Genomic DNA, 26,908 nt, shown 5'->3' on the forward strand with positions numbered 1-26,908 from the left:
TGCCACTTCATACAAATATGAAGATATTAAGGCCCTCGTGGTTCCTGGTGTTGATATCAAATTCTCTCTTTTTGAGATCAGCTGCTTTTTCAGCGTTATCTCGCCAGCTTGTCAGCGGAAGAATCGCAACAAAATCTCCCTTAACGTTCCACTTAAGACCAACATAAAACAAAAAAGGTCGCACATGGAGAGTGTGTGTAAGCATGTTGTGTTTGCATTCTTCGATTGGCCGTCGCCATCCGGGAGCGCGCGTGTGCGCGCGGCTTGCGTGACAAAAAGGGCGTTGGGGACCTGCTTGTGTCAGGTGATCCTCTTATAGCGCGCTCCTCTTCCGCTTAGCCAGCAAATACTCTTCACTGGAAGGAGGGGGGGGGGGGGCAGTCTAGAGGAGAGAGAGGAGGGGGGGGGGGGTGACCAATCAATCCAATATCAAACTTCAGCCGGTAAAACAGTCGAGACACGTCGCTCCCTCCCTTTTCTCCCCCTGAGGTGCCAACAGACAGCTGCATCATCCGGGTACTACCCACATTGCAACCCACGAAGAAGAAAGAAAGAAAAAAAAAAAACTTGCAAAGGGAAGACTGTAAATCCGAGACAGACGCAGCAGCACATGCACGCTGCAGCATTCGGTTCGTCTTATAAAACGCTGCTTTCTAATCCATTATTGAGACTCAAGCTCGAGCCTTTCACGCGCGTGCGGGGTGTGTCCCCCCCCCCCCCCTCCCCCCCCCCTATCTCTCTCTCTCGCTTCACTCTCGGTCGCCTTTCTTGGATCGCGTCCGCTGCTCCACTTTCTCGTGCGGGCGACGGTTCTCTACTGTGCGTGCGTGCGCGCGCGTGTTGGCGGATGCGCGCTCAAGTGTTTTATTTTTCCTGCTCTCACGATCCCTCTCAAATTAACTCGCGCTCACATGGCATCTTTACACCCGGATTTGTCTCGTGATAATGCAGGTCAGAGTGCAAGCCCACCAATCCCGCCGCGGGCGTGTTAAAAAAAAATAATAATAATATATATATATATAATAAAATAAAACGTCAACAAACGCGTGCGTAAAAACGCAGCCGCCTATTCTCCCTCTCTCCAGCAAGCCGCGTCTCTCTTATTTGACGTCACCGCGTCTGAGAGGAGGAACTTGAAAATGTGCGACTAGACGAGCCGAGTCGGGAGGGGTGGGGGGGGGGGGGTTAAGGGGGCTGAAAGAAAAGAAATCAAAGGAATGATCGCGCTTGCGCAAAAGTGGGGAGGAAAAAAAAAGAAGTGAATCTGTGTTTAATATGGCTGCGGAGGATGCTGATGTTGATGCGCGAATTTTTTTTTTTTAAGAGTGTAAAAAAAAATACTGGTTTAATTTCTTCAATTTGCAGCGGGTAAATAAGGAAAGCCACTTTGGGTGTGTGTGTGTGCTGGGAGACTTTTGTCAACACACACTTCATTTGACGGCCACGGGCTGGAAGTATACAAAATCCTGCAACCCCCCCCCCCCCCCCCACAATCTTTAATAGTAAAATAAACATAAATCAACTTTCCCCGCGCGCGCGACTTTGAGGTGAAATGAAAGGTCTGTGACGTCACGACGAGTGCACGCACACAAGCCAAGACACTAAAATGGCGCCTCCCTTGGTGTCAAGTTCAAGTGACTCCTCGCAGTCTGACTCCAGCAAGCGCACAAAACATGCTGCTAAGAATAAGAACAGCAAAAATAATCACCGGGAAGGCTCGTTTGCACAAGGTTTTGATTTTAATTCCAGTCCAAAAAAAAAAAAAAAAATCAGAAGAAGAAAAAGAAAAGCAAAATCACATTTGTTGTCTTGAAAGAAAGCAATTGCACAGTATAGCCTTGAAAAACCAAATGTTGCTATTGGCGGCGGGTATTAGCTGATGCAGGCTAAGGCAAAAACGTGGGCCTGCTCGTGTAACATTTGCTTTGCCTCAGTGTGGCACAGTGACACATTTCATGACGAAAACCTTTTTTTTCTTTTCCTCCTCGTCGAAATACGAAGAACGTGTTACAACATCATCATTCTCGCAGTGTGTTTTGTTTTGTTTTGTTTTATACAGACGATATTTGTACATTTTAGTCAAGTGGGGGCGGGCGTAAGAAAAAGTATTCGTTTTTTTTTAAATTAAGGTATAGAAAATAGCATATAAAACATATACTCCTTAAATTATTTAATTAAATAAACGTATTTCATATATCACTGTCACGAGGTACCGTTTTTTTTTGTACATTTTATTTTCAAAATTAGTGCTGGTGGTCTGAAATTGATCTCACAATAAACTTTGTGTCTGCATAATATTGAAATCTTAAGAAGAGGTTACAATGCAATGCTGTAACTCTTTTTTTCAAACCCCTCAAAACAAAAAGTCCCACATAGAGCTAAAATTCCTTTCACTAGATTTTTTTTTCCAACACAAAAAAAAATGCCATCTTGACATGTTACTCACACATAAAAAATAAAAAAAAACAGGCATAATCAAACTGCTCTATATGCAAACACCACAACAGAGAACACGCTTAGTTTCCACAGAAGAATTTTTACGTTGAAAACAATGCAAGCTGACAGACAAAAAAAAATAAAAAACAACAACTTTTTTTTGTTTTATTTTTTCCTTCTCGTGACAGTTCCATTGTTGCCGATGCACACATTTAAAAACATACTTGCACAAAGACACTGCTGGAACTATTCTTAAAAGATAAAAAAAAATTATATTTGGGTCTGGACTCCCAATTTCGAAATTCTGTCACCTTGATTTGGAAATCGGCACACACTCGTCTGTAATACAAAGAGTGCAATTTTTTCAATGCTACAGATTTGACATCTATGTCTGATTCTAAAAAAAAAAAAGTAAAATATACAAAAGCAAAGTTTAAACCCCCCCCCCCGCCCCCCCCCAGCCCCACATAAAGATATCCACACAAGCGTTTTATAGCTTCTCAGCTGAACTCCCTCCTCCAAGGTCACACATGTACATGTCAATGGTCTCATAAAGAAAATATGGGGAATATCTTGCATCATATATAGACAAATCCATAATATCCATATAGACTATTTATTATTCGATGCAAATAAGACACGTGTAGGCCTACTGGTTTAAAAACTAAAATAAAAGAAAGGAAAAGACAAAAGGATACAATCGCCATGTTGGAGCTTTTCGTTGTTGTTGTTGTTGTGAAGCTGAGCCCAGTACAGTTGTTAGAAGAAGAAAAAAACATTTCCATAAATATCATTTTCCCCCCCCCACCCATAATTAAATTATAAATTGATAAATATGGCATCATGGATATGTATTTACAACGGCATATTAACAAAAGGCAACGTTATTATATTCAACGGCAACAATCGTATAACCTAATACCACACTTTTTTTTCTGCACCCGAAAAAACGGACGATGACGACAGATTCGACCCCATCAAACAAGGAAATACATTCACGAGTATAATATTTATTTAGGATTTTTTTTCTTTTGTAATCTTTTAAACTGTGTTCAAGTTCATGACAAAAAAAAAGACTTTGGCACGTTTTCTTAAGACTGAAAGTTCCAACAATCAATTGAAGGGGCGACACAACACTTGCTGCCTGACACCCTTTTTTTTATTTATTTATAATATAAAACAGAGTGAAATAATCCTCCCTTTTTTATTTTTATTTTTAAATAAAATTTTGAGAAAATACATAAAATTAAAAATAAATCATTTTTTTTTCTCCTGAAATGTTTTTTTCAACAAAAAAAGGGGCAAAACAAAACAACAGAATGACGTAATCTGAGAGAGTATTTTCTCTGTTTCCATTTATTTTCATTTGAATCCCTTCAAAATGCGGAATAAAAAAAAAGTCCAACTTGAGTAATCCTGAGCTCGGACGTGGCCCGCTTGCTTGCTTCTGCTTGTCCTGTTGTGTGCGTGTGTGTGTGTGTGTATCTTCGTGTGTGTGTGTGTGTGTGTATGGAGTCAGGAAAAGTCTTTTCGTGGTTTTTAAATCCATACAAGTTGGGCCGCTTGCTTGTTGTCGCCCTCAAACGTACCATTCGTTAAAGTTGGGCGCCAGCCCGTCGCTGTGTCCGGATGTGTTTTGCACGACTGACGGGGGCGTTTTTGTCGGGTCTTCGCTGGAGGCCGAGCCCAGAACCGGCGGTGTGGACGACTCGTATCCGGAACTTGCTGCCGGGGACGACTCGGACCCTTGGGACTCGTGGACCTTGGAGACAAGAAATACATTTAACAAAAAAAATAATAATAATAATCAAGCTTTTGAATGCACACCCATCGAATCAAGTTGTAAACAAAAAAAAGGGGGGAGGGGGATTTAAGAAGCGTTATGACGTCTGCGCGCGCTAAATTGTTTGGGAATGATACCTTCATGTGTTTCCTGAGAGAGCTGGGGTGTGTGTAGGACTTGTCGCACACTTTGCAGATGTACGGCTTGTCGGATGTGTGCACGTGCATGTGCTTCTTCCGGTCGCTGCTGTTGGCGAAGCGGCGGTCGCAGCCATCGAATTCGCACTTGAACGGCTTCTCACCTGACGGGCAGGGGGAGGAGGAGGGGGGGGGGTCGGTTGGGGGGGGGGGGACAAGCTCATGTCACAGACGGCCGTAAACACGTTCACACTCGCACACACGCGCACGCAGCGTTATTATATAACATCCTAACCTACATTTGGGCTCAACGCGGCTTCCGTCAGCTTTTATTTATTCATCGCGTCTCCTCTCACGTTCGTAAACACTGAAGCAACAGTTTACAACTCCACTCCAACTGTGCACGCGCACCAGCGGACCGAACCCCACGCTTGACTCGACACACAAGTTGGCAGAAACAACACGATCGGCGTCGGTTCTATTCGCGCTTACCCGTGTGCGTCCTTTTGTGGATTTTCAAGTTCTCCGAGCGGGCGAATATTTTGCCGCAGCCCGGGAAGGGGCACGGGAAGGGCTTCTCGCCCGTGTGCACCCGGATGTGGTTGACGAGTTTGTACTTGGCCTTAAAGGACTTTCCCTCCCGGGGGCAGTCCTCCCAGAAGCAGATGTGGTTGCTCTGCTCGGGCCCGCCGACGTGCTCCATGGAAACGTGCGTGACCATCTCGTGCATGGTGCTGAACGTCCTGTCGCACGTCTTTTTGGGTCTGTTCATCTGGTGCTCGTCTATCCACTTGCACGACAGCTCTTGCTTGATGGGCTGCCGCATGTAGCGGAAGAAGGCCCCCGGTCCGTGGTGGCTGGGCACGTTCATGCCCATGTTCATGTTGATGGGGTGGTTGTAGTTGTGCAGCTGCGCCGCGCCGTAAGGGTCCGCGCGCGGACTGGCCACCGGCCGGTACGGGTCTGCCCGGCCGAAGATGTCCCCGCGCAAGCCCAGATGCATCTGGCCGTTGACGACGTGTCCGCTCGGCGACGGGTGGCTCACCCCCTGCTCGTGGAGTCCCGGGAAGAGCAGATGGCCCGGGTTGTCCGCGATGCCCGGCGGCCCGTGCAGGCTCCCGGCCGAGGCTGCGGCGGCGGCGGCGAACAGCCCGTGCTGCGCGTTCGGCGCCGCCGACTCGCCCATGCCGCGGTTCCGGAAGAGAAAGTCCCGCGTGGAGTTGAAGGCCCCCCCGCCGTACGAGCCCACCTGGCCGCCGTGCGCGTGTCCCAGCGCCGCCGCATAGCCGCCGGCTTGCGGGGTGAAGGCTGACGTCTGTCCGGAGGCGATGTCGTGGCCCACGGGGCTGATTTTGAACGCGGCCGAGTGGGACGGCTCGCTGAACGGGTTGAGTCCCAAGCTCGCGTCCCTGTTGCCGATGTCGTGGTGCCTGGGTGCCCCGAAGCCGCCCACTCCTAGCGACGCGAACTGGGGACCGCTATCGAGCAGCATAGTCATGAGCGTGGGAGGGGGCAGAAAAAAAAAAAAAAAACTTAGGAGAAAATAAATTTAAAATCCAGTTTAGCGGAGCGCGCAAGCTGCAAGCGCCGCGCCGAGATTTGCCGCACCGCCAAAAAGAAAGGGGGGAAGAAAAAAAAAAAACGAACCCCCAAAAATGAGCACCCCGAAAACGGGGAAGAATCCTTTTCAAGAGTTGGGAGGAATGTGCAAAACTCCCGTCGAGCGCGCTCCGTGAGAACCAGGATCAAACTTCCCCCCCTTTCCAGGCGGATGATGTCCTTGGACTGATAAAGTCAATCACTCACTCCCAGAACATAAATGAACTCGGGAGGCAGAGCTACGACAGCCAATCGCGGGCCGACTCCCCGCCTATCACGTGACCCGCAGCCAGGCCGCTAATTGGCCGCATTTGCGGTGATTGGCAGCCTTGCCTATTGAAGATGGCAGCTCGTCTCAAACGCCTCCTTTTGATTGGCTCTCGCCGTCTTTATTTTGCAGGTAAATGCGAGCTTTTGGAGCTCGCAGCGTCAGTGGGGGCAACGCGCAGCCCGGACCCAACTCGGACCCGCCGCCGGGTCCCGAACTGTTGAGACTTGGGGACGCTATTGCGTAATAGAGCACGCGAGGCAAAACGCCTGAATGGAAATGATGAAGAATGAACAACTAGCGATCTCGTTTCGATACAAAGCAATCAGGTGTTGCATTCAATGACAATCGGAAATAATATAATTTTCTCACACCGTAGCCACTTTTATCTATCTATCTATCTATCTAATGTAAAAACTAGATTTTTCTGGCATAAATCCTGATTGTGGCTTTCTTGAAGGATCTTAAAAGAGGTTTTTGGGGGTGGGGGTTTGGTAGGTGGGGGGGATTTTTTTCTCTCTCTCCAGCAAATCTCAATAGGGTGTAAGACGGAGGGATCGCGAGGTGGGGGTTTTGGGGGGGGGGGGTTTGTGTGTGTGTGTGTGTGTGTGTGTGTGTGTATGGGGGGGGGGGGATAAAAGACAGACAGAAAGATGGCAGTAATTGTAATATCCTGCGATATTTTTTGGGGGGGTCTTAGCCAAAAAAAAAAAAGGGGGGGGGGGTATTGAGCGTGTTTTAGAGGCATACTGCTGACTCTCTGCAGGACACATACAATCTGATCAAGTTCAGAGACGCGTTGAGTGCTTGAAGCGGCGCTTTTTAACCGGCGAGCCTTTCACATGAGACCCCCCCCCCCCCAAACGCCCCCCCCCCCCTCCAGACCCCATGCACACACACACACACACACACACACACACACACACACACACACACACACACACACACACACACACGCACACACACACCCTCAATCTGTCCCAGGAAGGAGCTCCTCACATTCTTTATTTTTTAAGGGGGCTCTCCCTGTACCCCCCCCCCCTCAAAAAAAGTCTTCCAAATCAGCCCCTTCATTTCTCGTCGTACCCTCATCCCATCATCATCATCATCTATGCACTCTCCACAACTTTCGTCTGCACACCCCCACTCATATCACACAGTAGAGGTGAGTTGTCTGACTTTTCTGCATGGCAGTGAAGGCAGCATGCGTGCGCGGTAGCTGTACAGTATAGTAGAAGGGGCGGGGCTGCATGCGTGTTTTTTGTTTTTTTTTGTTTTTGCGCGTGTGTGCGCGAACAGAGTTTGGGCCTGAATGGTAGAAGTTGGCACTTTGTTGCATTCTAGTGCAAAAGTAGAACGCGAGACACGCACACACGCTCACGTTTGCTTCCCAACCCGCGGCCGCGCATATGCACGTCACGCACGCGCACGCTGGGTTGAGTTCGCCGATTTACGGCGACCTTTTTTGAACCCTCGCGAGTGACGAGCAAGCTGTTTAAGTTCTCCGTATTTTATTGCCTTGTTGGCTGTGCGCGCTCACGAGAACCACGCGCGCTCGTGCTCCCGGGGAGAAGAAATATTATAGGAGGAAAAAAAATATGGCTTTTGGAAAATGTGACAAACGGAAAGCAACTCGTGCCTGCAGAGAACAACCAGTGTCGACTTGTTACAATTAAATAAATAAAAAATTCTGAGAATGAAAATGAAAATATATTCACTTTTGAACTTTTTCAGAACATTGAACCAATGCTGGAAAACAAAATGGCGAGATAAATAAAATGGACGATTGTGTGACTTTCTCCTTTACAATTAATTGATTTTCTCTCCATTTTCTTTGACGAAATGTCTTCCCTTCACATTTTAATTTCTTTCCCCTGGAATAAAAAGCCTTTCCCCACAATTTGAGCACACAACACGCTAATGATATCGTGTCATATTATATAACATTCTTAGCACGGGTGTGCCGTGTGTAATTTGATTATTTTTGTTATCTTGCCTCGGGATTCCCTCATCTCACGGCCGGGCCGAATGTGGGGTTGCCTCATTGGTTATAAACTAATCTGCTCCCCACTGAGCATGCGCGCCATATGACAATATTGCAGGGGTGCAATAATCGAGTGCACACGTCACGTGAGAGGGCAGGCAGGCCCATCGATCCCTTCAATGGTAAAGCCACGTTTTGTTTTTGCATTCACAGTAGACCGTAGTTGGCATTCATTTCAGCAATTTGCAAATATTGTTTTGCTTGAGAAACATGTGATTTACGTCGTGAAGTTTGTGCTTTTTTTTATGTGACATACATGTAGCCAAACAGACTTGTACACATAATTTAATATCATTTAATTGCACTATAACGTTGTGGTAAATTGCACTATGCAACATGCTGATGTTCATATGTATTTATTTTTTATTATTTTATTTTTTTCTTCAATACAGACACTCTACAAAGTGTACAGTAGTGCTGAACGAATGCAATGTTCCGTGAGCTGCATTGTTGTCTGCACCATTTGCATGTTTTGTTGTCGTGCTGCCTAATCCCACTCCCAGGCTGTGTTCACATTTCCAACAGCGAATTGTTGTCTCGTTCGCCTTCTCTTTCAAAGCGTTTTTGGATTGCCGGCAATATTCCCACAAAATGATGATGCCATTTTGGCTCACTTGAATTTCCTGTACAGTAATTAGCATGCAACATTTGCATCCTGTCTTATTTTCTTCCCTGGAGGCTGGTAGTGCTTTGGCTAAATTCACCATCTCGACAGCATGGCTTGTCATTTAGCATCCGCGTTAGCTTGTTTACATCTTTATCTCGTTGCTGAAGAGCAAGCTGATGAGTCGTTTGCACTTGGACTGGCTTGTCATGAACGCTTTTTGTATTCTATCGCAACATGATGTGCATTATCACTGCACTGCGTTTTAGTGTTGGTACACGCTAGCATACTTGCTAACGTGTCATGCTATCATGCGCTACGTGGTCTTCGTGACTGAATGCTTTACTGTGTCGGCTTTCCATGAAGTGCAAAGAGTCTCAAAGTGGGGCTCGTGGGTTTCGTCTGTGCCAAGTTCAGTTCAGTTGTATTTAACTTTAAAGTTCAGTATGTTTGTTGATATTTATTTACAATTCTTTGGTTGAGCAAGTTCATCGCCGGCTCTTTTGCTCATCTTTGTTCAGCTGAATATTGCCCAAATTCTCAGAATTGCAAATACTGTCCGATTTCTCTATAGATCTCCATGAAGGAAAACCGATTAGCTTTGTTGTTTTTTTTCAAAATAAGACATTTGCAAATCTGCTTTTACTCGGGGAAAAAATTATCAACATTTTGGACACGTTAATGACATATGTTTCTGACCAGGCATTTTTTGCACTGCCAATTTGAAATAATTTCCTATTTTTGAATAAAGGTAAGGAATAAAAAAAAAAAAAAATTCAAATCCGATTAATCAAAAATAACAATCTATCGATGAATCAATTCTAAGAAATAATGCTAAATTGCAGCCCTGAAATCTAGAAGATTCCAGTTGCCTTGAATTTCAACTTTTGGTAATAAACTGGATGAGTCAGAATTATACACCAGCATGAAGAAAAAACACAAATTAGAAAGCATTTTGGTAATTTTTTGTTTTGTTTTTGATATAGTGACAGTAAGTCAGCATGCATTCAAGCTCAGTTCAAAATGTGCATAATGTCGCAGAAGTATCAAATGGATTTTTTTTTTTTTTTGAAATAATACATCATACTAAGCAACATTTTTTTTTCTTCCTCTTATTTTCGGCAGCACTTGATGTAAAAAGTTGTGGAATCCCTCTCGTAGATTTAGGCAGCTGTAGTTTCTCACTTGATTTATAGAAGCATCTGTCTGCAAGTGGACACACACACACACATACACCCCCACACACACACACACACACACACACACACACACACACACACACACACACACACACACACACACACACACACACACACACACATTCTTGACACAATATTAAGCTGTCAGACCCAAACACACGCAAGTCGAGGCCAAATTGGCTAAAATGATTTGTAGTATAGAAAATGGATCCCTATTCCAGTTGTGTCCATTGGAGCAGGGGTGCGGAACCTACAACCCGTGGGCCATATGCGGCCCATGAAAACATTTGACCAGGTCTGTCAAGCAATTCTAAAAAACGAAATACAACTTGAGGTAAACGCCTGGAAACATTTTGGGCAACAATTGCTCATAAAATTCAATATTTTGCTCATTTGTTCGATTGTTGCTTGTCTCTTTTTCGTACATGTAATATAGCCCTCACATTTACTCTACTCTACTCTCTAGACTTTATTTAAAAAAAAAAGAAAAGAAAAAAAGGACCATATATAAATTGGCATTCATCTCTTGCAAAAATAAATTGTGCATGTTTTCATGGCATGGTGTGAAAAGGCAGGCGTGTGTGTGTGTGTGTGTGTGTGTGTGTGTGTGTGTGTGTGTGTGAGTGTGTGTGTGTGTTCTTAGTCATCTGATTGATTTTTGACATTATTCAGTTCATAGGTGAGAAAGATGTTTGCAGTGTAAAAAAAAAAAAAAAAAAATACAACAGATTTGATGTTGCCTGTCACACACCCAACACAAATTGCAATGGAGAGTCTGAGATTTGTTCAAATCTAAAAATGTAAAATTAAGATACACCTTTTTTTATTTTTAACCCACAGTGGAGAAATTCACAGCGTTACCAGCAGCAATACACATCATCTATAAATGATATGTGTTGCTTTATGCAGTGCTCAAGTTAAAATAAAGAAAATAAATGAAGTTGTGTATTATATTTCTGCAATTTTAATGTTCACCTATGGCAGTTAAAACCATTACAGAAATTCTGACTTATTATTGCAGTAATTCTAATTCTGATGAATATATATATGGCAGTTCAAGAAAAAAAAGAAATAAATGTCCTTTTTTTTTTTCCCCCTCAGTTCATGGCCAAAAGGTGAAGAGTGTTGATATGTTTGTTATTTATGTTCTGTGCAGCCCTTTTAAAGCCAATGAATGGCCGATTGAAACCTTTTGGTTTTTATTGCCCTTTAAGGACCTTACACGGGGTCAAAGGTTGACCAACACTGGCAGTTCAGTCCAATCACTACTGCTACATTTTGTGGCCCCTTTGACGTTTGCGTTGTCCCTGTCGAGGAACCTCTGCAGGTGACGTCATCATAAAGGCTTGCGTATATCATAAAAATGGCTGCATGCCTGAGGATGGAGGATTTTTTTTAATTTTGTTTTATTTTTTTATTTTACTGTATATTTAGCTATAATGCAAGTCAATATTTTCTGCCCAAATGTAATTGTTTGGAAAGGTTGTCACGTGAGCCTTATTAGCATTTTTACATAAGCGAGCTGCTGCATGAAGAAAAAGTGGCACCTTTCATGATTATTAATGAGTTTGAATGATTGTGCAGCTCGAACGTGTTGCATTGCATGGACATATTTCCCATGTTCACGTATTTGCTGTGGTTTTGTAGCTAAAAACAAAACAAGTGCAGAAGATTTTTGCACAACTTTTCACGATTTGAAAAATCTACTCACAGATCGGGGGGGGGGGGGGGGGGGTGTTAGCGGAATTAAAAAGCAAATGAGTCGCGGCCTGCATTTGTCTTGTGTTTTGCTCGCAGCTGATGAAGCTTTTTTTTTTCTCCTGGTTTGTCTTGGTGGGCCAAGAAAAGCGCCCCGAGCAACATTTGGGAGTATTGCTGGCACTTTTCAAAGCATTTTTTTCTCTGCTCCATTTGAAAAGGGTGTCGTGCAGCGAGCGCCCGCGTTGTGCAGCCCCCCCCCCGCCCCTCCCCTCCTCCTCCCCCCTCCTTAAAACAGACCCCAGTGGCTGTCAATCACGGCGCATTCCAGCCAATCCCAAAGCTCCCATTTCAAAAAGCCGCCGCGCCTGCTGCGCTTTTATATTTTGCACCGCGGCCTGTTTGCGGGGGCACTTTTACTAGCACGGTTATTGCCACAAATCAAGAGGGCAAAAAGAAAAGTGAGGCGGGATGCGACTCGCGGCAACTTTCAGCACTCCGGTGCGTCTTTCAGCGGCGAAGTTCACGGCCAACCATTCCACGTGCAGATGATAAATGGCAATCTGGCAGCAGACATTTTGAAAAACGTCCCGGCCCTCTCCTCTCGCCTTGTGTATGTGTGTGTGTGTGCGTGTGGGTGTGTGTGTGTGTGTGTGTGTTTGTTGGCTTTTCAAATCATCTCCTAAATTGCGCGCAAGCAAACTTTGGCCCCAAACATGATGACAACAAGCCTGCAGGCGAGGTTGAGTGCAGGCTCAGGCTCAGGCTCAGGTTGCCCTCTCAACTCGGGGGAGAGGAGCGCCGAACCCAGCGTGGCGCTGCCACCTTTGGCAGGGGAGCACACGGGGCTCCCCACTGGCACTTCCTTAAAACTCTGCCCCTCGCACCCGTCGCGAGACTACCCCGAGACGAGGTCCAGCGCGCACGTTGACCACCCGCTCCCGCACTTTGCCGAGGCGGCCTACTTCGAGCACGCCGGCCCCAGGGGCTTCCTCATCGGAGGCGGCTGCGTGCCACCGGGCTCCGAGCAGCTGGCGTCGGCGCGGGCGAACCAACATGGCGGCATGGCGCGCTACCGCGACTTCGCCGGCTGCGGGGACGCCAGAACCGGCGCCTTCTTCGCCACCAGCTACCAGGAGCAGGCCTGCGGCGGCGAGCCCGGCCAGATGATGCTGGGGGGGCTACCTGGGGACACCCGGGGCCACCCGTACGGGGCCGTCGCGGCCGGGAGTCCCAAGGGGGCCGGCCAGCAGCTGGTCTCGCAGTTCCTGGGGCTCTACAAGCCCTTCGCGCAGCGCGGCGCGTCCGCGGGCGGCGACGCGCTCCTCGGCAGGTGCGCCAAAGTCAAGAGCGAGCTGGTGTGCAAGTGGAGCTCGTCGGACGGGTCCGGCTGCAATGGCGGCGGCAAGACGGCGGCGCCGTGCTCCAGAGCCTTCGGGACCATGTACGAGCTGGTCAGCCACGTGACCGTGGAGCACGTCGGCGGAGCGGAGCAGGCCGAGTACGTGTGCCAGTGGGAGAGGTGCGCCCGCGACAGGAAGCCCTTCAAAGCCAAATACAAGCTGGTCAACCACGTCAGGGTGCACACTGGGGAGAAGCCCTTCCCGTGCCCCTTCCACGGCTGCCACAAGGTCTTCGCCAGGTCGGAAAACCTCAAAATCCACAAGAGGACGCACACAGGTTCGTTCCAGCAATTTTCACGCAAAGGGGGGGGGGGGATTTGGAAAACAAACTTGGCACTATGGCTCTCCATAGGTTGTAAACTGCTTATTTATTCGAGCTGTTAAGTCATTAGAGGCTCGCAGGCAACAACATTTAGACGCACTTTTTTTTTATGGCCCCTCGTGCAACATAAATGTTTATTTGTGTCGACTTGCCAAATAGTGACCCCCCATTTAGGCCATTGGCAACCCTTCATTTACATAATATTTATTTTTTGTGTGTGTTTATATATATATATATATTTTTTTTTTGTTTTTTGTTAAATATATATATATATATATATATATATATATATATATATAGTGTGTGTGTAATTCAAGTCTCGCAGGCTATAGGCCAGCTGCAAGGATGAGTCAAGCAGTTTGGCGCCACTACTGTATATATAGCTGCTGCTGCTGCTGCACTGCACGGGGGCCGCTCCCACTTCATTCAAGTGAAATTATTAAATAAATCCCGGGACACCGGAGAGCTGGTGACGTGGCCGTTACGCGCTTGATGCGTGCGTGCGCCTCGCAGGGACCATCCCCATCCCTCCCGTGCACATCAGTGGGGGGGGGGGGGGGGGGGGGCACATCATGGGTAGTGTGGGCAACGTGCAGAGAGGCCTACTCAAAAAAGGAGGACGTGGATATTTGTTTACAGATTTGTCCCCTTTATTAATCACAACGATCGATTATAATATCCTTTTATTGTTCTTATTTATAACCCTAATTATACGTGAGTATTTTGTAGGCTATACACACATTTAAAGGATACATTAGTTTTTTTTTTTTTTTTAAACATACGCCACTGTTGTGGGTTCACAATTGCACTGCAGAAATATACATCAGAACAATAATAATCATTGTTAGTACTATTAGTAACAAAGGAAAATAATTCTACAGATTTTCTTTTTAAGTATAGGCTGTTTTATTTAAAATAACAAATAAGATAAAAAAAAAGTCAATTAAGCTGCTGTTGTAAAATCATAATGCAGCGAATATACATCATTCTAGTATAATAGTAATAATGAATAATTATTAATAATAACAATAATAATAAATAACGAATGAATTTAGTAAAACAAATATGTAATCATCTCTGTGTAAATTGTTTGCCCTAATGAAAGCAGGAACGAACGATTTGGCCCCATGCTGTGAGTCTTATATCCGGAAAGTACATTAACTGTCTGGTTTTTTTATGATTACAATAAAAGTCATTCACTTACAAGGCTCTGTGAAACCCGAATATGTATTTATGATTATCTGGCCCATGTGTGCAGGGTAGGAAGAAGAAGAGGGGGGGGGGGGGGGGCGTGGTACACATTGCAATAATTCTCCCTGCATGGCAACTGCGAGGCAGACGCATCAATGCGACTTGACCCACATTTCCAAGTGAAAGTCACTCCGTCACTTGTTGCGAGCATCTTTTGGGGATGCTTTGGATATGACGAGGCTGAAATATCAAATATAAATCGTACAAAAAAAAAATACAAGTAGGCCTACGCGAGTAATCGAAAGGTGACGTGAGGATACGATGCACGAAACGGCCAAAACATTAGGTACACCCGCCAAATCCATTCCCAGCTGCATGACTTTGCAAAGATAACAATGCCGATTTTTTTTTTTTTATTGTCTTCAGGGCGGAACATATTTCTGCCTTATTTATTAACCCCAGGAAGGAAACGCAGCATTAGATTTTCGCATCACCTCGCTCGAATCACGCTTTGAAGGCTGGCATGACGTCAGCGGGCCTAACTTCGCCCCCCCCCCCCTCCCCTCCCCTTTCTGTCCATGTGCACGTCCAGGTGAAAAGCCTTTCAAATGCGAATTCGACGGCTGCAACCGGAGGTTCGCCAACAGCAGCGACCGCAAGAAGCACTCGCACGTCCACTCCAGCGACAAGCCGTACACGTGCAAGGTGCGCGGCTGCGACAAGTGCTACACGCACCCGAGCTCCCTGCGCAAGCACATGAAGCTGCACTGCGCCAAGGAGGCCCAAGGCGGCGCCATCACCGCCGCGCCCGCCCCCGCCCACGCCGACTCGCATCCGGGCGATCCCTGCTGCGAGTCGCCGCTGCTCAGCCCCATCCACGACGTGCAGGACCCCTTGTCCCCGGGGAGTCCGGACGAGTCCAGGTCACGTCTCCCCCTCCCCCTCGGGTTCGACAACAGGTCGCAGCCCCTGCTGGACGCGCTGTTGCTCCAGAGAGGTTCGTACAGCGCCAGCAACACCGGAAGTGGCGGCCCCAGGGCCCAGTCCGCCCAGTACCACTGCGGCCAGTCCGGCCACGCTTTCCAGCACCAGAACCCCTCGTGCAGGACTTTCCCATCGGCCTCGCACTTCCAGAAAGGCTTCGTCAACGGGTGGTACACGTGCCACAGTGGCGTCGACTCCTAATGGACATCTGACTGCCAAAGGACATTTCATTAGGTACACCTGCATAATACAATCCTATTTAATAAGCGCATTGATGAGCTCTATTTGGGATGTGCATGTCTTCGATTCTTGATAATTGTTCGATTTCAAAGTGAAGCGATTCGATTCAGTGGCATTACGATTTGATCAAATTCTCGGCTCGGACCGAGATGGCAAGAGTTTCATTTGACACATGAATCGACTTGTCCGTACTGTCGATGTGGCGTTTCCGGATTCCATAATCATATCAAATCATTTTGAAGGGGAACGATTTGGTTGAGTTCGACGCAGCCGTCGTATCTTTTGAATCAGATTCGATCTCCCGATTCAAATCGGCTAACATTTGGGCTTTGGGATCAAGTTTGCCCACAGTCAAACTCGAGGCCCGTGGGCCAGTTCTGGCCCCGTCACGTCATTGTGTGCGGCCCGCTAAAATGCAAATTATCTTCACTTTTAAATGCATTAGGTTAGTGCGGGCATTTTTGTTACCAAATCTCAAGCTTTTAAAAATCATGTGGGAAAATAGTTTCATGAACTTAAACTATTTTCCTTGACTTCTGACTTTTAAGATTCTATATATTTATTCGCATGCACGCACTACAAACATAACAGTAGTGGTGAACAATGCAATTCTTACTTTGCTCAAAACAATTAAAGGTTCTATAGTACCTTTAATAAATGCGGCGCTTTGGTTTTGGCGACCTTGTTTTGATATAACCGAGCATCAATTCTTATATGTGATTCATAAAGTTCTATATGACACAGATGAAGAAGCTAATAGTTATTGGATATTATACAGTAAATAAGAGAACCTTGAAAGCTGTAGTTCTTTAGTTCTAACTTTTTACCCCCCCCACCCCAAAAAAAGTAACCAAAATTACACCAAAATGCAGTAACCTAGTAGGCCTTTTATTAAAATAAAAATGTAGGCTATTACCCAGGTTGCATAAAAAACTGTTCTTAAGAAAATAAATGGAAATGTACTTCTCTTAAATACAAATGAACTGTCCTGTATTCGATTTCTTTTTTTCTTTTTTTTAAAATAAGATCTATAAAGCTTTACTGTAATGTTTCCATTGCATGATTTGACTCATGCAAATTCGATTTATATTCAATGTAGGGGTTCTTTTTGTGCACCACTCGGGAGACACCAAGACCATTTGTGGTCCCTGTTTCACGTCCCAAGCATACATTTGAGACACAACCAGTAATGAAGCCCGGCAGTGCAAAACAGAACCCATAATGCACCTTTATTACTTTACAATGTACCACTTTAATGAATGTATTTCTCTCCCCCCCCCCCCCTTATTTAAAGCTCTTCTTGCATTTGATGTGTCCTACTGTGCAGGTGTACCTAATGATGTGTCCAGTCAGTGTTTGACAGCTGCAGCACTCCGTGTACCTTTTTTGTGCTTGTCGTGTTACATATTTAGTGAGAAGTTGTGAACCGTGTTATAATAATGCCCCCCCCCCCACCACCTTTTTTGTTGTTGCTTTTGACACGCCCACTCCCACAGTGGGTGATGTCTATTTTTTTTTTTGAAATCGTGTTCACGTCTATTTGTGGGCTGTTTTTTTTTTTTTTTTTTTAATCATCATGGAACCTACTTCTGCCTTTTTTTTTTTTTTATCTATGAATGTAAACCCTTGCAATGCGGGGAACTTTGAATGTAAATTAGCTTTTTTTTTCTTTTTTTTCTTTTTTTTCTTTTTTTTTAATAAGAGCTCCAATTGGTGGTGTTGGCCCGCAGCATTGTTAATAGTTGCGAGGCTCTGTAGTTTTCTGTGCGCTCCACATGCACGCGTGTTCGGGTCTGTGTTCAATGTCAACATTTCATTTCCACATTTGTGTGCCACGTGAGCGAGCGAGCGAGCGAGCATCCACTTGAGTGTCATAGCATAAAAGGCGTCTTAATTAGCATTCACTTTTACTGTACTCTACTGCACATATAAGCCTGTTGTATAATTAACTATGTATTCTATATTTTATTAAAGTGTCTATATATTCTCTTTGATCAGATGCGCAGTTGTGGTCAATTTCATTAATGTATGTTTTTTTTTTTTTACCCCCCCCCCCCCCCCCCCACATTTAATAAGATGCGCAGGAGAGAAGCCACGCGTGACGTCATCAGCACCACCGGGCACGTGCCGAGTGTTAATTGATGATTTGCAATTGTTAAGTAAATACACACACAAAACACTCAGCAGACTTTTTTTTTTTCTCCTCAAATTGTGCTTTTCTAACTTTTCCCGCACACAAACACACTTTGAGCGTTTTTAAAATGCCTTTTAATGTTTGGGACTAAAATAACACCAACGTTTCACTTAAAAGTCATGAAATGTTTTGTCACTCCCACAGTGTGGTCATCGGACACAAGATGAGCGAGAATATTGAAATACAAACTTTTATTGTCTTAAGTAAGAGTGCAAAAAAGGTCGAAAAAAGAAATCTGGCTTGTTGGAATTTTTGAGAAGAGTTCAAACACATGAATATATACTGTACATATCTGTGCGTCTAATATAGTAAATATAGTACATTCACTTGTGCAGTAGTGTGTTTGAAGTTATTGTTTTTACATTTCTGGAACAATGAATGTAGTGCGTTCTGTAAAAAGTGGCATTATGGCAGAAAATGTGATCATTATGACACCAGTATATTATGCAGGAATATCTTTGACCCTTCAAAGGTGGACGACCTTAGGTTAAATCCTTTAACTGAAAAAAAGAAGAAGAAGAAAAAAAAAAAAAAGAGCAAAAGACCAGAAATCAAGCGACCAGTTTGATGAGCTGATGTGACATTCGGAAGTGTGTGCGTGTGTTTGTGTGTGTGTGGTCGCACAGGCCGCCCGTTTGATGAACGAGGTCAATTTGCCAGCAGTCAAACTTTGTACCCGCCGTACACGTCAGCGTTTTTCCACCTGATGAAACACGTGGCCGACGCCCGTGTCATCGTACGGCACCCGTATCAAAAAGACGCCGGGTCAAAAGTGTCCCATTTGAACATTTCTTTGAAGTTGTTGCTTACAAAAAAAATATCGATTTTCCCTGCAGTGTTGACGGTTTACGAATTTGATTTGCAGTTTCCGTTCGAGGATCCCATGAAAACTTCCGACTGCTTTTTTTTTTTCCATTTCTTCTTCTTCTTCTTCACGCAGTCGTTGATCTTCACCGCGCGTGTCTAAATAATGATGAATTTAAAGTAATGATATGTGAGACAAAGGGAGCTCGTTTCTGCATCGTGATTGGCTGAGTTTCGGAGCTGCGCGATGCTTTATTTGGGGACAACATCTGTGGGGACATTCGCGTATTGTTGATGCGCTTTTTTTGCATTTTGGCAGCTGTTTGACGCGATCGTCTCTTGGAATTCGCGCCATATGCAGTCTGCGTTGCGTGACGGGATATTATCATGCGTCTTTAAAACTTACAGACGCGATCTTATCTTCTAAAAGTTACGGCTCCGTCGTCACCAAAGGAAGAAGCCGATTGTTTGTCTTCATTGGGTTCTTCTGCACTTTTTTGTCCCCCAAAAAAATCTGCCTTTATAAATGTATGATGAGTCATTAGCTAAAAAGATATCGTTAGCCTAATAGCATGTTTTGGCTAAATCGTCAAGGACATCAAGAAAAAACCCAACATATCGAATGTCCATGAAGAGTCCAGCGGCCTCCATTCAATCTGCACACATGAAGAAAAAACACAATAAAAAAAAAAAATATATATATATATATATATATATATATTGTAGAAATCAGTTGAAAATGACTTGTGCTATTAGGCTAGCAATGCGTTTATTGCTAAAGGTTGTTCCCAAAATATTGACTCAGTTTCATAGTTTGTCGAGATATCAGAAGCATTTCGAACACAACAAATTTATTAGCTGTAGTATTTCTTAATATGATCACTGAAAAAAAATAACCCGACTATGAGTGAAAAATGGACCGATCCTCTACTTTGGTGGATTTGAGTCAATAAATGGGTCTTTCAGCGTAAAACAGCTCATAAATATTGGTCAGATTCTTTACTTGGGTCAAAAAAATGGGTCGTTTTGTACAAAACAACCCAAAAAGTTGAGTCAAATTGACCCATAAAGTGGATCGGTCTATTTTTGATCCATAATTGGGTTATTTTTGACCCAACTATTTTTAAAGTGTACTCTGTAAAAACATTTGGGTCAAAAGTAACCCAACTATGGGTCAAAAATGGACTGATCCTCTACTTGGGTCAATTTGACCCAACTTTGAGTCAAGAAATGAGTCTTTCATCAGAAAGTTGGGTCAAATTGACCCATAAAGTGGATCGGTCTATTTTTGATCCATAACTGTGTTATTTTTGACCCAACTATTTTTAAAGTGTACACTGTAAAAACATTTGGGTCAAAAATAACCCAACTATGGGTCAAAAATGGACCGATCCTCTACTTGGGTCAATTTGACCCAACTTTGAGTCAAGAAATGAGTCTTTCATCAGAAAGTTGGGTCAAATTGACCCATAAAGTGGATCGGTCCATTTTTGATCCATTTTTGGGTTACTTTTGAACCAACTGTTTTTACAGCGTATGCTTAGCGAGGAATAATCTTGTTTGAGATGTTATAAGCACCAAAATATGCTCTGCCAAAGCCTCTTATGTGTTCTCATGTGAAAACAGGAGCTGAAATGTCATGTGATGCTCCGAAACCAAAAAAAAACCCGACCTCGCTTCGTGTTTCGGATCTTCCGTGTTCATGACGCTGCTTCTCAAAGCTTCGCGACCGTGTGAAACCTTTCGGTGACACAAGAATGAGTCAAGCGAGCCACGCCCTTCTTCCCGGCAGGCGCGACCCTCGCTCTGCGGGTTCGCCACTCGGGTTCTGGCCCGCCATCTTTCCACCGGCGCGCTCTGCCTAGCAACAGGCAGCCATTTTGCGCTTTACCTCAAGCGAATGTAAATAAAGCCGTTTGATTTGGGGGCGCTTTTCCCAAACCGGCGGCGCGTTTGAGCGCCAGCTGTGCATCGTCGGGAGGGGAGCTGGCGGAGCCATTTGTCGCAGCGGGTCTTTGGATTTTCTGCATCATCATCATAACGGCGCGTGACATCTTGCGTAACGTACGCGCTGGGCGGCGTCTCCGGGGTTTTCGGGGCTCGCTTGGCGCCGGCTTGGGGAGGTGCAATCCTCAGCTTTGACTTGAAGTGATGGTAACGGCCTGGCTAACTGTCTTTTGGATTGGATGTATAGCCCCCCCCCCCCCCCCCAACACCCCCCCCCGCCCCCTTCCCTTCAACATCTTCAGGTCAAGCCATTGGTGCTGCTGCCCCAATCTTCTTCGTCTTTCATCCGTCCCACTGTGCTCGCCATCTTGCCCCCCCCCTAACCCCCCCCCTAACCCCCCCCCCCCTTTTTGTCTTGCATCTCATCCGTCTCCATTCATCATGTGAGGCTTCCCGTACGTTTGTTTCCCGTCGCGTCTTTACGCACGGTAGCCACAGGTTTGCGAGACCCTCTCATAAAGATTCTGCTGTAAAATAATGATTAATAATAATCCCTAAAAGGATTAAAGAATGGAATAAAAGGACGATGTGCGTAGAACTCGAGCCGGCTGGTCTTGGCGAAGGTAATCTGCTCCGTGTCTGAGCCGTTCTTTCAATTAAGGGACGGTGTGAGCGTCGCTGCTGTAAGGCGGCGCGATGGCAATTTGAGGCCACTACATTAGGGACAAGCGCACGATCGAACCTAGTGATGTGGAGGGTCATGGCCAGCGAGGCCTTCGACAGATGTATTTACGGCTGAACTATTGTGGGACTGTTTCTTTAACCAATCAGATTTCAAATTTGTCCTTAAAAGGGTCAGCAAGCAAGTCAGCATTTTTCGACCTTCTGATTGGTCGGTCTGAGCAAAACTTGTTACTGCCAATTTAGGCTGGCAAAACATCTCTCATAATCAGCATCTTCGGTGAGTATGATATTTAATATATATAAAATAGACACAATTTACTTTTTAAAAAAATCCTCAATAGTTGTTGTGTATTCATGTGTAACTGTTCGCTGAGTGTTCTTAATATTTTGGCCAATGAAAATGTCGAGAAAAGTTTGCCACCGCATTGTCGTTGACAGGTGAGCTAACAGTTAGCCTAGCTTCTTTTATTCCTCCGAGTGAACTTCTGCTGATTCTTTTAATTTTGTAATGCTCGCGCCTTAACTCGTTCCAACTGTTAAGAGTGACATCGTTGGGAAATGCTGCAGTCCACTGTGGCCCAGTGGCTAGTGTGCGGCGTAGCTTCGACCGGTAATCAGGAGGCGATGGTTTGAATCCCAACTTCGACGGATTGCAGTTCAAGTTTTTTGCTTATAATCGGAATTTGGTATTTGATGTGTAAGTAAATGAAGTTCTTCAAAAATCATTCTAACGGCCTACCTCAAGTCGCCTACTTGTTGCGTGTTGCAATGGAGCTCAACAAGCCGGCCTCGATCCGATCTGCTTTGCCCCGAATGACATAATTGATGGAACGCCCGCGGGAAGTAAACCAGATGAGATGAAATGCACGTCTTGTGCTTTTTCAGGATCATTTGACTTGATTTTCAATTTCGCTCCATATTGCTGTGTCACTCATCAGCAAATTTTCTTTATTTCAGTTCCTGAGACTAATAAGTGAAGAAGAGAGATCCCTCGCGTGGTTTGTTGTGACATATTTAGGTTATCGTCTACTGTGAGAAAAGAAACGGAACCAGCCGGGGATGAAGTTTACGCGGCCGTCAGTTTTCGGCGAGGAAATGACAAAATCCCAGCACGCGTCTTCGTTGAGGTGTACTGGAAGCCTCGTGAACATTTTCCTCCCTCAACCCTTGTTACCATATTCTCACAAAACCAAGCAGCCAATCAGCGCTGGAGCCGCAGGCAAAAGCCCCGCCCCTCCTCATGTCTAATGCATGTTTGTCTTTTTGAAGCAGTGCAGTTTGCCCCTGTGGATGCTTCTTAAAAAGATTTTTTTTCTCCCCTTTCTTGCCCTCCTTTATCGTGATTGGTGCCGTGCCCGACCGACTTCACGCGCTTCCTGACAGTCGGCGATGAGGCACAATTTGCGGGAAATCTCCTCTAATGGTCTCCGATGAGCTCAACGGTTTCAGGATGGACCCCGCCATCAAGTCGTACCTTCAGCAAATAAACAAATCACCCGGAAGGACCTTGATGGTGCTTGCCGGCGTTTGTTGACAAATCATTTGAAGGCGTCTGTTGCCGGAAAATGTAGTGAGACGCAACAGCGTGAATGATTTGGACTCAAGATCCCTTCCCCCATTTGAACCCCAATGTCCTTCGTTTACCGGCAAGGGCACAAGGGCGAGAACCTTTTTTTTTTTTTTTAATCCTCACGCTTTCCTCTCAACTATGGAGGACCAAAACTGCCAAAATTAAAAATAAATAAATTACTAAATAAATGAATAAATGAATAAAAGTGAAAATAAAAACGGATATAAAAATATAATTCTAAAATTAAATACAAAAAATAAATATAAATGCAAATGAAACAACAACAAAAAATGATATATCCCTAAATAAAAAAAAGTTAAAATAAATACAAAAATAAAAAACAAGATAAAAAAAAATATATATATATTAAAAATAAATGTTGAAATAAATACAAAAATAAATATATGAATAGAATTAAATCAATCAATAAAAACGCTCTGCTCTCACATTTATTTATTTCATGCTGCAGACGCTGTCAGGTCAAAATGTTATTCACATGAGGGGGGCGGTCCTAAGCGTGTCTTGGGTTGAGCTCCGCCATTGCAAAGTATTTATTTCAACATTTATTTAATTTTTATTTAAAAAAAGTTAAATCTCGTTTTTTATTTTTGTATTTATTTTTACTTTCATTTATTTATTTAGGGATATATATATATATATATATATATATATATATATATATATATATATATATATATATATATATATAGTTTTTATTGCAATTTTTTAGTATTTCATTTTTGAATTAATTATATCTGTTTTTATTTTCACTTTTATTCATTTGTTTATTTAGTCATCTATTTATTTTTTAATTTGGGCAGTTTTGGTCCTCGGTCGTCAACACTTCTGAGGCATAATTATCAAGGCAAAATATCGGTTGCAATTTAACGCAGCTGTTTGATTGCACATTTTACAGAATCCTTTTTCTTTTAAGCATTTGTTCGAAGGATGTGGGCCGCTTTGATCGTCACACCTAAAGAGCACGCTGCCGCCTCAGGAATGACAAAAAAAAAAAAAAAGTACAACGCAAAGAGTTCCTGTTGTCTTTGCTTTCTCAAAACTATCACGTTTCATTAAGAGACAGTTTAGTTGCGAAAATACTTTTTGCACACTTTATCAAATCTCTGCCGTTTGAGGTTGGAATTGAAAAAAAAAAAAAAAAAACAGTTGAGGAAAAAAAAGGAAGGTACTGATCATGATCCAGGAGATTTCAAAGCGGTGCGTAATGGCGAGTGTTTAATTTTATCTGTCGCAGTATGCATGGCGAGGCGGCTGTGTAATCAAGCCTGTGAAGTCCACATCTGACGGAAGGATTCTCTTTCTGATCGCGGCCCCTCTTGAAGTCGCTCCATTCTCCGCCGAGCGTGTTCGAATCAGACTCGGCGCAACGTTGCCGCGCGGCTCCGCCAGCTTCGGGTTTACCTGACATGATTCGAGATGTGTTATTTCCCACAGACCCCCAAGGGTCCGACTCAACATTGATGGATGTAGAGTGGCTCGGGTGAGGGGGTGGGACCCCCCCCCGCCCCGGACTCTTCCAATGGTACAAAACCTTAGGAATTCCCCTTGGGCCTTTTCAATTACAGTTTGACCAAGCTTTACACTGTGATGATGTGTTGCTTTGGGGAAGTGACATTAATGAAGAGGACAAATGTGCTTTTGTCCCTAAAGAGCACGGCGCTGGCACAAAGGGACTTTAATGGGGAGAAATTCACGGCACGCTAACCTATTGTCATTGATAGTTGAAGCCGGGCAGACTGCTGTGTCTTTAGGATTCGTCTCAACTTAAAGAACTATTGACGCAAATAGTTGTAGCGCTAGCCGATGGCTAAGAGGGGGAGCGTGAGGGAGTAATTAGCGACTAGCGCTGCTTTGAGGAGCCCAGGTGACGCATTTCGGAAAGCGGCCGGCCTGACCTTGGATTGGAGATATGCTAACGGTGTGTCCATAGGGGAGGCACGCTAGTCGTCGGTGGCAGAGGTGGAGCAGAGGTGGCAAATCCAGGTCCAGAAAGTAGCTAGCAAGCTCCCTAGCTAGCTCCCCGGGTGTTCGGATACCTGCTGGAGAGCTAGCTAGCTAGCACAAGGTGCTAAAGCCAAACTGGGGCAGGGTTTTTACTTTCTGGACCTGGATTTGCTACCTCTGCGGTGGAGGACTCCAGTCACTTGACTTAAAGGGAACTAAACAATGCTATCAAAACTTTCTATTATTTACTAAATGTGTTGTTTACTGTTAGAGTAGACAATATTTGTATTCTACTCTTTGCGTGTTCAATTAACTGAATGGTGAGATTCTGGTGAAGAAGTCCCTTTGCAAAGGTATCAGAAGCTTCTGATGACAACAATTGAAGACACTCAAACCGTGTTCAATTCAGATTGTGTCCTCTCCTCCTCCTGCACATCATTATTTATTGAAAAGTGGGTGAATACGAAAAGTCTCCTCCCATCAGCAAGTTCAGCAAGTTCCCATAGGTATAAATCAGATTAGAGAAAAACAATAATACATCAGCCTGTCTCTCCCCTCTTCCGACTGAGACCGACCGGTACTAGACTACACTCCCTAGATAACAGTGGAAGAGAAACCCGTTGCCTTTTTCTTCTCAGGCGAAAGAGACAGATAAGAATACAATACTATTCATTGAGCTACACAGCTATAACTAAATCCAAAACGGCTAAAATATAAATTAAAACTAAAAAACAATGTTAATAATTTAACATTACTTACATCAATTAAGTATTTATTCTAAAACATAAAGTTCATTGCCATTTTTAGGTTTGTTTGCGCCCAAGAGTGCAAATTCAGTCTTATTAATCCCTGCTACCTTTATTTGCTATTTTACAGTTAATTGTCATTGACGACTCAATTCAACTCAGATTTATTGGGTTGGGAGTGCATAACAAGGTTATGAGTGGTTATGGGGGCTCGAAACAAACCTGTCTTTCCAACGCTAATGCTGTATTCGAGGAAGGTCGGAAGTCGGATTTGGCTTTTCCCACTTTGGACCTGAAAGTGTTCAAGGTGAAAGTAAACAACTAAAATGGTGTATAGTGACAAGTTGTTTGTTTTTTGACCTCCAGCAAACTTGCCTTCTCGTAATTTTGCTTCATTTTTTGTATTTATTTTATTTTATAAGCATTCCATAAAGTCCAGTAGTTCACCGTATAATCTCGTGGAGGGCGATAGCGGCATACTGTCACGTTACGTTGTGTTACGTGAAGTTATGTTAAATATTTATGAATAAAGAAAGCTGCTTTTATACTTGAATAAATTGTGTTTTACTATTCACGGTATGTGTTTCCATAGAGGTCGCCATTGTAGAGTGACATCATATTGAAGTTGTGGTCCAACCCCCCCCCCCCCCCCAACACCGCAAGTGGGATTTCCGAGTTCAGGGGGGCGTTCCCCCTGCACACTTCCTGGTTTGAAGTCGGAAAAGTCCGACTTCCCACTTTCCTCGAATGCATCATTAGCACCTGCAGCACTCGGCTTGACACGGCTTCATTTGCGAAACTATCAAGTCGTTCAAGTCGCCAAGTCAAAGACGGTTTCCTGAGTTTTTGCCAAGCAAGTCCTAGAATTGGTGACTTAACTGTAACTTGAGTCAAGTCATGTGACTCAAGCCCGCCACCTCTGCTGTTTTGCAAAAAAAACATCAGTTATGTATTTACCTGTCGCATTTCTGTTAAATCTCACCTGCCATTCAATTCCTAAAGATACAGAAACATTGATGATGTGCATATGCAACATTTTCCCGTCGCGCCGTCACCGATTTCTATGCACTGTACCCAATCGACTGCATCG

General features: G+C 44.4%; 2 protein-coding genes across 5 annotated transcripts in view; one reads left to right on the plus strand and one right to left on the minus strand.

Moving 5' to 3' along the window:
* zic6 (zic family member 6) overlaps positions 1-26,908 on the plus strand; it is a 106,191-nt gene that overhangs the window by 51,524 nt on the left and 27,759 nt on the right. The window contains exons 1-2 of one of the 4 annotated variants that reach the window (XM_086085809.1): positions 11,844-13,448; positions 15,277-17,868. The exons of 2 other annotated variants lie outside the window; for them this stretch is intronic. In XM_086085809.1, the coding sequence (XP_085941935.1) occupies positions 12,485-13,448; positions 15,277-15,869 (1,557 nt within the window). In that variant the 5' untranslated portion in view covers positions 11,844-12,484 and the 3' untranslated portion in view covers positions 15,870-17,868. Of the gene's footprint in view, positions 1-11,843; positions 13,449-15,276; positions 17,869-26,908 lie in introns of those variants that run through there. One more of the 4 variants, XR_015096046.1, reaches the window with a different exon arrangement.
* On the minus strand, positions 3,905-6,149 carry zic3 (zic family member 3 heterotaxy 1 (odd-paired homolog, Drosophila)). The gene is made up of 3 exons (XM_086085446.1): positions 4,849-6,149; positions 4,357-4,520; positions 3,905-4,198 (listed from the first exon to the last, which is right to left on the minus strand). Exons 1-3 carry the CDS (start codon positions 5,852-5,854, stop codon positions 4,016-4,018), a joined length of 1,353 nt encoding a protein of 450 aa, XP_085941572.1. The 5' UTR covers positions 5,855-6,149; the 3' UTR covers positions 3,905-4,015.

This window comes from Leptonotus elevatus, chromosome 9 (genome assembly GCF_054856555.1).
Source record: "Leptonotus elevatus isolate MCC_2025b chromosome 9, RoL_Lele_1.0, whole genome shotgun sequence".
In the NCBI taxonomy this organism is placed as follows: domain Eukaryota; kingdom Metazoa; phylum Chordata; class Actinopteri; order Syngnathiformes; family Syngnathidae; genus Leptonotus; species Leptonotus elevatus.